At 54.7% G+C, this 12,306-nt stretch overlaps 1 protein-coding gene across 1 annotated transcript; it reads right to left on the minus strand.

Annotated features, from left to right (window-relative positions):
* Positions 1-1,065: 1,065 nt before the first annotated feature.
* Bcl3 (BCL3 transcription coactivator) lies at positions 1,066-12,306 on the minus strand. Its single transcript, XM_090322153.1, has 9 exons — positions 11,996-12,306; positions 9,860-10,013; positions 5,357-5,465; positions 4,650-4,854; positions 4,463-4,551; positions 3,962-4,039; positions 2,813-2,980; positions 1,741-1,858; positions 1,066-1,650 (listed from the first exon to the last, which is right to left on the minus strand). Exons 1-9 carry the CDS (start codon positions 12,249-12,251, stop codon positions 1,463-1,465), a joined length of 1,365 nt encoding a protein of 454 aa, XP_090178279.1. The 5' UTR covers positions 12,252-12,306; the 3' UTR covers positions 1,066-1,462.

Here is a 12,306-nt window from a genome sequence, read left to right on the forward strand (position 1 = left end):
ACTTTAGTCAGCGTCCTCTGGAGACAGTCCCCAGACCTCTCCTCTTCATTTTGAAACAGCAGCATAGATTATCTGGGCACCAGCTTCCCAGAACAAACTACATTTCCCAGCATGCTTTGTGTCAGACATCACCATAAGATGCAGATGGGTGGGGCAAACACACCCTAGGCACCCAAAGACCTACCTACATTCTGTCTGTCTGTCTGTCTGTCTGTCTCTCTCTCTCTCTCTTTTTTTTTTGGGGGGGGGGTTCACTGGGCTTGAACTCTAGGCCTAGGCTTTGTTCCTGAGCTCTTCAGCTCAAGGCTACCATCCTACCCATTGAGCCACAGCCCCACTTCCTGTTTTCCAGTGATTAATTGGAGATGAGAGTCTTGTCTTTAGTACCTGGGCTGGCATTTATTTATTTCTTCAGGTATCGGGTCCTAGGGCATATGGGTTTATACCCTGTGTCTGAACTTTAATTTTTTATTTTTTTTGGCCAGTCCTGGGCTTGAGCTCAGGGCCTGAGCGCTGTCCTTGGACTTTCTCAAGGTTAGAGCTCTACCACTTGAGCCACAGCACACTCCAGCTTTTTCTGTCTATGTGGTACTGAAGAATCTTTGGGCATGCTAGCCAAGCACTCTACCACTAGGCCAAACTCCCAGCCCATTTTTGTTTTTAGTTGTTTTTTTTTTTTTTCCCCTCTACCACTTTAACCATAGCTCCACTTCTGGCTATTTGGTGGTTTATTGCAGATGAGAGTCTCAAGGACTTTCCTGCCTACACTGGCTTTGAACCGCGATCCTCAGTGGCTGAGTAGCTTGGATTACAGGTGTGAGCCACTGCACCTGGTTTTTCTAGACCTTTTTGTTTTTGCCAGCCCTGGGGCTTGAACTCAGGGCCTGGGCACTGTCTTTTGAGCTTTCTCAAGACTAGCACTCTACCACTTGAGTCACATCAGCACTTCAAGCCTTTTCTGTCTATGTGGTACTGAGGAATCAAACCCAGGGATTCGTGCATGCTGGGCAAGCACTTTGCCTTCTTTACAAGAGGACCTACTGAGCCCAGTGTATGGTACAAAAATAGTTTATTACAAAAGAAATCCAACCAAAATGCCTAATAATTTACATGGCCCTCTGCCTGCCTCAGCCCCCCACCCCCTGCCCCATCCCTCCTCAGACTGGGAGAGGAGGGGGGCCCTTGCTCCCCAGTTCCCCCTGATCTGATCTGAGGGGTCGTGATGGGTGCCAGACAGGGGGCAGGTGCCTGAGAATGAGGGGGTGAAGTCCTTAAGTGGGGATGAGATGGGGTGATATCGGCACAGAAGATGGGGTTCCAGGTAGGTGATATATGTACACTGGTGCAAATCTTGTTCCCAAAGATGGGGGACAGAGTGAGATCTTCACAGTTTACAGAAGTGTTTGCCGCTCTGCGGGGAGGGGGGGCTCCTCACAAGTCCGGATCTGCCCCCCCATCACTCTCAGCTGCCTCCTGGGGCTGGCGAGGGGGGCACGGGCCGGCCAGGGCCTCGGAGGACCCCAGGGAAGGACAAGAAGGCCGATGGAGATGGAGGAGGAAAGAAGAAGTTGGGGGGAACCAGAGAGAATCCAGGGGTGTCCTTGGGGGGAGACTGGGAGGGCGAGGACGACGGCGATGCGGACGGAAGCCCTGTGGACGGGGAGAGAAGGGTAGGAGAGGTTGAGAGTGGGCTGAGCTGGGGTCCGGGGGGCTGTGGGTGGGGAGCAGGTAGGCTCTCACCGTTGGAGCTGAGGTGGCTGCTGCTCTCAGGGGAGTTGGTGACGCTGCGTTCCGGGGAGGGCTCAGGCTGGGACCCCGATGCGGCTCGGGTGGCCTTCCCCCTGAGGATATCAATGACCTGAGGGAAGATGGATGGGTCAGTGCCACGGCACCCAGGGAGGGCCGCTCCTCAGCAGGTGAAGGCGAGGAGGCACTCGTGTGATTGTGAGTGTGTGTGTGTGTGTGTGTGTGTGTGTGTGCTGGCACTGGGGTTTGAACTCAGGACGTTGCGCTCTTGCTTGGCTTTTCCAACTCAACGCTGGTAGTCTATCACTTGAGTCCTTCCTCATTGTTTTTTTGTTTTGTTTTGTTTTGTGCCAGTCCTGGGGCTTGAACTCAAGGCCCCAGGTGTTATCCTCGAGCTTTTGTTTTGTTCAAGGCTAGCTAGCCATCACTCTACCACTTGAGCCACACTTCCATTTCTGACTGTCTTGGTAGTTAATTAGAGATAAGAGTCTCATGGAGGGCTGGGAGTGTGGCCTAGTGGTAGAATGCTTGCCTAGCATGCATAAAGCCCCGGGTTCAATTTCTCAGTACCGCATACACAGAAAAAGCCAGAAGTGGTGCTGTGGCTCAATTGGTACAGTGCCAGCCTTGAGAAAGCTCAAGGACTGTGCTCAGGCCCTGAGTTCAAGCCCCAGGTCTGGTAAAAAAAAAAAAAAAAAAGTCTTGTGGACCTTCTTGCCCAGGCTGGCATCAAACCATGATCCTTAGATCTCAGCCTCCTGAGTACCTGGGATGACAGGCGAGATCCATTAGTGCCCGACTGTATTAGACTATTTTTACCTGTGTATTTAATGTACTTTGATCATATTTACCTCCCCATCCTTATGTTTCTTCCTGCCTCAGTTTCCCCATCTCTAGGTCTCACATTGAGCTTCCCCTTCCATCCCCTCCACATGCTCTGTTACTGCAGGACCTCCCCCCCCCCCCCACCGCCACCACCCAGGGCACTGCCCAGGTGAGGCTCACCCTGCCCCTGCCCCAGATCCAGGCTCCCAGCATGTCCCCACCCCAAGGCGTCCTGGCTCACCCTGCGACTGCGGGCCACCATGAGCGGTGTGTCATTGTGACAGTTCTTGAGGCCACTGTCAGCTCCACTTCGGACCAGTGTGCGGACCAGGGGCAGAAGCCCACGACCTGACGCCGAGTGCAGGGCAGAGCTGCCCGAGTACATCTGAGCATTCACGTTGGCCCCATGCTGTGGGTGGGATGGGGTCAGAGTGAGGGGGCAAGGGAAGAGATATGGGGTTTGGGGTCTGCATCACATCATCACATCAGTGGTCAGATCTGTAGCGGATCCAGGGTGTGTGTCTTAGAAAGGTGGAAGCTGGGTTGGGCATAGTAGTAGCACACGTCTGTAATCCCAGTATTTGGCATGTAGAGGCAGGATAGCCAGTTTGAGGCCAGCGGCAAACTCCATAGCAAGAGCCTATCTCAAAGGAACCAGAGTTGGTGGCTCAAATCCGTCATTCTAGCTACTCAAGGAGCTGAGATCTGACAATCAAAGTTCAAAGCCAGCCCAGGGGTCAGGAGTTTGGTGTAGTGGTAGAAAGCTTGCCTAGAATGCACAAAGACCCAGGTTTGATTCCTCGGTACCACATACATAGAAAAATCCAGACATGGTGCTGTGGCTCAAGTGGTAGAGCTCTAGCCTTGAGAAAGCTCAAGGACAGTGCTCAGGCCCTGAGTTCAAGCCCCAGGAATATTAAAAAAGAAAAAAGAAAAAAGCCCAGGGCAAGAAAAGTCTGCGAGATTCTTGACTACCAAAAATCTGGAAGTGCAAGTGTGGTTCAAGTGGTACAGCCCAGGCCCTGAGTTCAAGTCCCAGAACGGGCACACAGACACAGACAGGGCCCAGAACTGTCTCTGATATGTGGCTTGGCTGATGTAGGTGGGGTGGAGTCAGAAGGGGTCATGGATGGAGGGGGAGGGGGCGGCAGAAGGCCGGCAGGGACATGGCAGGCAGGGCGGGGCAAGGCCTTGAAAAGGGCAGGAGAGGAACAGGAGAAGTTCCAGACCCAAGTTGGCAGCAGGGAGAAAATGAAATCAGACTCCCAGCACGAGAAGCCAAACTGAATGTGGAACCAGAGCCAGACAGGGAAAGAGAATGCGTTCCGTGACAGCTGGGTGGGCGTCAGAGGAGGGGTCAGGGGGAAGCCAAGGGCGGGGGCGCACCCACCTGCAGCAGCAGCTGCACCATGCTCAGGGTGTTGTTTTCCACCGCGTGGATGAGCGGGGAGCGGCCGCTCTTAATGTCCTGCGGCGGGAAGACAGGTCTTTGAGTTTCTCTGAACAGGGTGCAAAACTCCCGCGAATCTAAGAGCTGGGCTCAGGACAAATCCTATTGGCTACCCCAAGCCCCGCCCACGGGAGGCCAGCCTGGATCCCATTGGACACTCCAGAGCTCCTCCCACTGGGCGTGCTTGTTCGCACGCCACGCCCCATCAGGATCCCAGGCGTCCCGTGCACATTTCTGTCTAACCTGGATCCCGTTGGCTACTCCAAGCTCCGCCCACCAGGCGAGCTACGTCACTAGCCCTGCCTTTAGCCACGCCCCACTATGCTTACTTATCGCAAGGCTGCGCTCCTATTTGGCAATCGAAGCCCCGCCCACAGGCGCACCTCTCTGTCGACCACGCCCATCTCGGCCACGCCCCCTTCCTGCTCCCAGCCGGCTCACCACGGCATCAATGTCTGCACCGCGCTCCAGCAAAAGCAGCACCGTCTCTGGGCAATCTGTGTTTACCGCCACGTGCAGGGCGGTGAGTCCTGAGAGGGGAGAGGGAGGAGATGCCGTCAAGCCCCGGTCCCACGATGTCAGGACAGCCACCAGGACAGCCATCCCAGGCCGCAAGTGTGGCACTCACCGTCGTAATTGCGGGCCTCTAGGTCCACCGAGCCAGGGGCCGCGCTGTCCAGCAGGGCCCGCAGGCACGTCGGGCTGCGGTGCTCGCACGCCAAGTGGGCTGCCGTCTGGCCATGGCGATCCAGCGCCATGGGGCTGGCCCCGGCGGTCACCAGGAGCTGGACGACAGTCGGTAATGTGGTAATCACAGCCAGGTGGAGCGGAGTCTGCGGGAGGGTGACTGTGAGGGGCCGGTGGCCTGCACCCCAAAGCTGCCAAGGGGTGCAGGGCAGGGAGAGGGGGGCCTAGGGGACCTGCTTCCTTGCATTCAAGAACCAGGTCCCAGTGCAGTGGCTCATATTTGTAATCCCAGCTACTCTGGAGGCTGAGACCTGGAGGATTCAGGCTTTAAGTCAACCTGGTCAGCAAAGTCTGAAAGATGCTTGGAGGCACAGGCCAAATGGCAGAGCACCAGCTGTGAATCAGCAAACCCCCCAGGGGCAGGGCAAGGAGGTGGAGAAGCCAAGTCTATTGACTTTTGTTTGATTTTTTTTTTTAATTTTAAACTAGGGGAATAAGTCCTCCAACTCATGGCTTGGCTTTTTAGACTCAAGACTGGAGCTCTGACATTTGCGCCACAACCTTCCTTTCTGAAGGCAGAGTCTGGGGTACCATCCACTAGGCCCTCAAGTCCTGCTCCTCCAGCTCCTCCCCACTCAGCCCCCTCACCTGTCGAAGGTGGTTGTAGACATCGAGCTCGCGGCCTCCATGCTGGAAAAGGCTGACCAGCCGGTGCACAGCTGGCACATTCCCCTGGGCCACAGCGATGTGGAGAGGCCTGAAGGACAGGGCAGGGACAGCCACAGACATTAGGGGTCCCCCCCTTATGGTGGCAGGGTTAACTCTTATGAGACCTGGGATGTATGGGAAGGCTACCTCTGCCAACTTCTGCTCTGGTACAGCCACCCTTGCTGCCTTCTAGAACGTTCTAATCTCCCCTTATTTGGCCGTCCTTACCTCTTTCTCTTCTTATCTCCTTCTCTGCCAGCAGGGGATGGAAAGAGAAGCTAAAGAGACCCCCTCAGATCCTGTCTCCTTCACCTTAACTGCAAGTGCCATGCAATTTTATTTCTTTCTTTTATTTTTTTTAAATTTATTTTGCCAGTCGTGGGGCTTGAGCTCAGGGCCTGAGCACTGCCCTTGGACTTTTCTCCAGGCTACAGCTCTACCACTTGAGCCACAACACCACTTCCAGCTTTTTGCTATGTATATGGTACCGAGGAATTGAACCCCGGTCTTTGTGCATGCTAGGCAAGCACTCTACCACTAGGCCAAACTCCTGGTCCCTCTTTCTTTTTTTAAACATTGAATCTTGTTATATTTCCTAGGCTGGCCTTGAACTCAAGATCCTCCTGTTTCAGAAACAAGCCTGTGTGGTCTTGTTTTTGATACCTGTGACCTCTCCTCAATTTTCATACCCAATGTGGGCTGTCTCCATATTCCTCTGATCTACTAAATAAATTTTTGCCTGGGCTCACCTGGGCTGCAATCCTCCTGTTTATGCCTCCACAATAGCAGAGATGACAGACACTTCACCATGCTCCACTATTTTTTGTTATTGTTGACATGGGGTTATATTCAAGTTGACCTCAAACCCTGGTCTTCCTCATCTTCCTCTTCCTCTGGAGGAGCTTGGATTACAGGTGGCAACCACTGCACCTGGTCTTAAAGGAGTCATTCCCCTAGCTTCTGGGGTCATGGGCTGTCAGACAAGCTGGGATTACCCTTGTGGGAAAGAGAACTGATGGACCAATAGAAACGAGAGCCGGGATTGGTCAATCAATCAATCCTCAGATGGCGCCGGCCTCCTGACTGAAGGCTGAAGGCCACTCCAGCTTCTACATTGTCTGGGGATGGGGGTGGAAGAGGCAAGGACAGCTGCCCAAGCCTGCTTTCTTCTCCCCTGTAGATTGATGAGCCCTTACTTTCCCAGGTACCCCTATCTGGGGATGGGGTGGGGGGGACAGAGCTCAGCATCCCTGTGCCTTGCTGAGACTGGAACTCCCCACTATGCAATAGGCACTAGCTTTCCAGTTGATTCTGAGGAGGGGTAGGGGACCCTGGGGGGGGTCTCCCATGAGGGAGGGGCTTGGAGGGTGCAAGATACACTTGCAGACACTTATACTGCCATCTAGGGCAAAGTCACACCACTCGATGAGCCTCCCCCTCCCCCTTCCCTCCCCCCCTCCCCTGGTGACATACCATAGCACACACATGCCAGGACAGATTAAGCAGGTGACTCCCAGAGCCAGCCAGATTAAAATAGAGAGCGCTGGACGGGGTCTGGCCCTGGGCCAGGCCCCCCCCCCCCCCCCCCCCGTCCCACTATCTCCTCTGAGTCTCCCTGGATGGGGTCCTCCCCCCCTCCCCCCCCCCCCCCCGCCCACCTCCCCTGGCGGGGTTAAGCTAGGGCTGGGGCCGTGGATTTCAGAGAAACCCAGCGGGCCCGAGTTCCCATAAACGCGCGGGCCGCAGGGGTGGGGCGGGGCTGGAGGAAGTGGGGAGGGAGGGGAGGCCCGGCCCTGGACTTCCAGTAACAGCCTGCCGGGCGGGGCTGCGCTTCCTGCTCCCGGGGGAGGGAAGGCGGTCCCTCTGGGGATCTACCCTGACAACCTCCCTCTTACACCCCAGCTTTCCTTCTCACGTAGGATAGGGATGTGTGTGTGAAGAAAAGGGGCTCAGGGCTGTCCACCCTGGGCGTGGGGCAGGGGTGGCCCCTGCCCCCTGGTGACGCCACCCCCTGAGCCCCACAGTCTCTGGGTGTCACTGTGTGATTTGTCAGGCTCCACACGGACCCTCAGCCCCTCTGGGTACCGAGTTCAAGGTTCTGCCAGGCCACCTTGTGGGATGGACTGGACCTGGCTTTTTCCCCTAAGGCTTTTCTGGAGCCAGGTCCTGCCGCTGGACCCTCCTCCTGTTTCCTGGAATATGTACAGGCAAACCCCCCCCCCCAAGACTTCAATTTCCAATTCCCTGGTCCCTAATTTCTTTGGGAAGAAGCTAGCCTGAGGCTCGATCCCAGGAGGGAGGTATAATCTCTCTCTTTGTGCTGGTCTGAATTTGAACTCAGAACCCAGGTGTTGTCCCCTGAACCACAGCTCCTCTTCTGACTTTTTTTTTTTGGATGGTTTCTTGAAGATAAGTCTCCTAGACTTTACTGCCCTGGCTGGCTTTGAACTATATCAACAGATTTCAGCCTCCTGAGTAGCCAGGATTAAGGTCATGAGGCCCACCATGGGGCTCTGGCTCTTTTAATAGAAGGGCTCTGAAGTTTGGCCTGCAGGGCTTTGCTTTGTTTGGAGAGTCAGACTTAGCACCCCCTTCCCCATGCAAAGCTGTCCTTTCCGGTAAAGTCTGGGCCCCAGCAGAAGGGGTTAAGGTTGGAGGGAGCAGGGAGGGTGCCGGGTGCTGACGTGGGGCGGCTAGCAGATGGCTGCGGTCAAGTTCCCCCAGAAGGGATTTCCCCAGGCAGGCAGCTGAGGCACAAGTGCTTGTGTTCGGGTGAGGGAGGGAGGAAGGAGGGGATGGGAGCAGAGAGGGAGGGCTGGGGGCCTGCACCCTGCTTCCAAGACAACTGACCAGTCCCTCTTGGGGACACCTGCTTCACAAGTGGTCAGTGCAGGCACCAAGAGCAAGAGGGAGCAGAGCAGGGGTGTGTGTGTGTGTGTGTGTGTGTGTGTGTGTGTGTGTGTGTGTGTACAGGTCCTGGGGCGTGAACTCAGGGCTTGGACACTGTTCTTTAGCTTTTTCTGCTCAAGGCTAGTGGATTTCTGGTGGTTCATTGGAGATAAGAGTCTCGGGAACTTTCCTGCCCTAGGCTGGCTTTGAACCTCGATCTTCAGATCTCAGCTGGGATTACAGGCATGAGCCACAGGCGCCTGACCACCTGCTAGTTATACAAGCTGTTATACAACTAAGTTGCTCATACAGCAAGCCATCAACGCTCCTCTGTCCCGGGGCACAATCTCAAGTATGGAGCACTGACTGCATACCCGGCTCCTGTTCTAGCTTCTCGCTGAGTTACAATTGTGACAAGCACTGGGATGTGGGCCCAGTTTGTAAAAAAGGAAATTGAGGCTTGGGGCCATGAGACTCTTGGCTAATGGGTCTGTGCACCTTTCCCTGTGGTTTCTTGTCCCCAACACAAGTCCCACAAAAGGATGGGACATTACTTCAGTAAGTGGAATACTCTTAAGAGTTCCTGTTTGTATAGAGAGAGGGAAACTGAGGCATGGTAGGGCAAGAAAGTGGCCAACCAAATGTCAAACCCAGGTCTAATGAATGACACCAATACTCAGGGTAATGGCACTGACTGCTCATTATGAACCAGCCTCACAGCTAACCTGTCTTCCTGGCAATGTCCTTGGTAAGCTCAGGGACAGCGCCCAGGTTCTGAATTCATGAGTTCAAGTGTCAGGACTATACATACACATATGCGCAAGCCTGTAAATCCTGGCTACTCAGGAGGGTGAGATGAGAGCATCACACTTGGAAGCCAGCCAAGGCAGAAAAATTAGTGAAACTCTTTATTTCCACAGTAGCCAACATGACGCAGGCAGCAGAGCACCAGTGTGAGCCAGCCTGATGCCTTGGGTTCAAACCAGAAAACCAGAAACAAACAAAAATAAGATGATTAAGGAATGAGGGCCTCCTATTTGAACTGTGATTAAAAAAATAAATGGAGGAGGGCCAGGAACATAGCCTAGTAATAGAGTGATTGCCTAGCATGCATGGAGCCCTGGGTTCAATTCCTCGGTACCACATACACAGAAAAAAAAAAAAAAAAAACAGAAGTGGCAGTTTGGCTCAAGTGACAGAGCTCTAGCTTTGAGCAAGACCTATCCAAGGACAGTGCCAAAAAAAAAAAAAAAAAAAAAAAAAGGAGGAGCTAGGGGTATACCTTAGTACATTAGAAGGCATGAAAGAAGCCTGGGTTCTGGGTTCAAGGTGAGAGAGAGAGAGAGAGAGAGAGAGAGAGAGAGAGAGAGAACAAAAGCCACACTGCCTCAAAAGCAGTCCCAGGAGATAACATGTTCTTAGAGAGAGGCCCATTTCTCAGAGGTGGAAACTGAGGCTGGGGGGTGGGGACAGGGGGTGGGACCTGGCAGCTGGATGGATTATGAGAGCTCAGCTCCCCCCACCCCTAGCAGTCTGGGACTGCGAGTCACTCACGTATCTCCATCCTCATCTGCTCGGGTGGCCACAGCAATGTCAGCTGCCAGGGGGTGTTCCATGGGACACATCATTGGGTACAGGGGTGCAGGCAGGTTCAGCAGAGAAAAGGGGGACCCCAGAGTCGGGGTGGAATAAAGTGGCAGCAGTGGTCCTGGAGAAAGGGGAAAGAGGGAGCTGGGTGAGGCTGAGCCCTGTCTGAGCCTTGGTTCCTGCAGTGAGGCCCCCCCTTCCTTCCAGGTCCCCTTTCCACCTTTTATTTATTTATTTGTTTTAGGCTAGAGACTGGGTCTTGAACTCAGTACCTGCTGCTTTCATTCACTGAGGCTCTGCCAACAGAGCCACTCCTCCAAGCCCCCCTTCTCACCTTGAATTGGGTCCTTAAAGCCCCAAGACCAATCTGAGCATTCGTCCAAGTTGACAGCCCTCCTCTGAGCTCCTAGAGCCCCTAGTTCCCCCCCCAACTCTGATTCTGATCATTATTCTCCTAAGAGACCCCTGAGAAGTTCCCCGGGGGCCTGTTCACTCAGACTTTGTGGTTTGTGGGTAAGGGGGTATGTGTACACATAACAGCAATGACAAACTGGGTGTCGGGTGTGAATGAAGGCACAGCAGGTTTGGGGAGAGAGAAAGGTCCCCCATCTTTCGCTGGTCAGGTCAATGAGAAGGGACCTTTGGCAGCAAGCAGATCTGCACAAACATCCATTGCCCAGATGGGAAAAGTGAGGTGCAGATTCTAGCTGAGGGTGTGAGACAACAAGGCAGAGGCTGGCCTCCTGCCGTGCAGAGGGACAGGCCATGGACTAGGGCTAGGGGCCCTAGAAAGGTAATCTGATCCCCAGGGTAAGCTGACCCCCTAAGAGGGAACCCCTCACATCCTTCATTTATAAGGAGATAGTGGCTCACATGATAATCTCAGCTATTCAGGAGGCTGAGAGCTAAGAATCACGGTTCAAAGCCAGCCTTGGCAGGAATGTCCAGGAAACTCATTGCTAATGAAGCAACAGAAAAAGCCAGAAGCGGCACTGTGGTTCAAGTGGTAGACTAGCCTTGAACACAAAAGCCCAAGCCCTGAGCTCAAACCCCAGTACCAGCAAAATAAATAAATTAAATTAAATTACCTAAAAAACAAAACAAAACAAAGATAAGGAGAGTATCTAGCTTTTTCTCTGGCTTCCTTTCGATTTAGGTCCCTGTTGTTTCCAGGGCCAGCCTTTTTTACTTTTGTGCCAGTCCTGGGGCCTGAACTCAGGGCCTGCATGCTGTCCCTAAGCTTTCAAGGCTAGCACTCTACTGCTTGAGCCACAGCTCTACTTCCCGTTTTCTCTTGGTTATAAGAGTCTTGCAGGTATTCCTGCCCTGGCTGGCTTTGAACCACCAACCTCAGATCTCAGCCTCCAGAGTAGCTGGGATGACAGGCTGGCATCACAGGACCCCTGCTAAGCTTTAAACTCAGGACTCCCTGAACTCCTCAGTCCCCAGTGCCCCTGGGGCCTCCTAATTTTATGACCCCCATATAGGAAGTCCTGACCAAGGAACACAAACACCGTGTCTCCATTCTCCTTGCAGTGTCTGGGTCCTTGAAGCTTTTGAGTTTCTAGACGTTGGGGCATTCAGAACCCCAACTCTGTCTTCTCCTATGCCTACTCCTTACGTTTTGCTTTCTGGGACTTTTCACCACTTAACACCCCTAATATCTTAGAGTACCCCCATCTCTGATGGGTTGATGACCTTCACATTATCCGGGTGCAGGGAACCCCAGTTTTTCAGGTCCGGGGTGGACTCCTAACTGTGAATCTGGTTCACACGAATCTGCTTCTCCAGGGCTTGTAACTCCGTGTCTCTGGGTACCAACTTCTGACTCCTCGACACCCCCAAATCGACCCCAATGGGAAATTTTGACCTGGCTTTCCCTTATGGGGGACCCCCCCCACTCCAGTTCCATTCCTGGCTCCCCTCCACGGCTTGAGACCCAAGTCCCTGCTCCCTGGCTCCCAGATCATTTTGTATCTGTGTCCCTGGGACTTCAACCTCCATTCTCCTGGCGCCCCTGGTTTTGCCTCCTGGCTCCATGGCAGTGGCTTCCAGTCCCCCCACCCCATAGCCGGCCCTGACCCGCGGAGGGGGTCCACTCACCCGGGTAGTACAGCGCCTCCGGCCTGGCCAGCCCGAGGGGGACCCCGGGGACCCCCGGCGCGTCGCAGCCTCCACGCAGGGGGTCCGCGGGGACCCCGAGGTCGGCGGCGCCTCGGGGGTCGGCGCGCTCCGGGGAGGGCGCGCGGTAAGGGCGCTTGCGGAACGGTAGCGCGGTCCCGGGGGTCCCGGGGGCCTTGGGCCGGGTGCGCAGGTCCACGGGCCCCTCGTCCATGGCCCCCGCGGGGCATCGGGGCATGGGGCGGCCCGACACGGCCGGCCGGAGCGCGGCCCGGGAGGCGGGATCGCGGGGC

Source organism: Megascapheus bottae, chromosome 31 (genome assembly GCF_031878675.1).
Source record: "Megascapheus bottae isolate mThoBot1 chromosome 31, mThoBot2.hap1, whole genome shotgun sequence".
Lineage (NCBI taxonomy): Eukaryota > Metazoa > Chordata > Mammalia > Rodentia > Geomyidae > Megascapheus > Megascapheus bottae.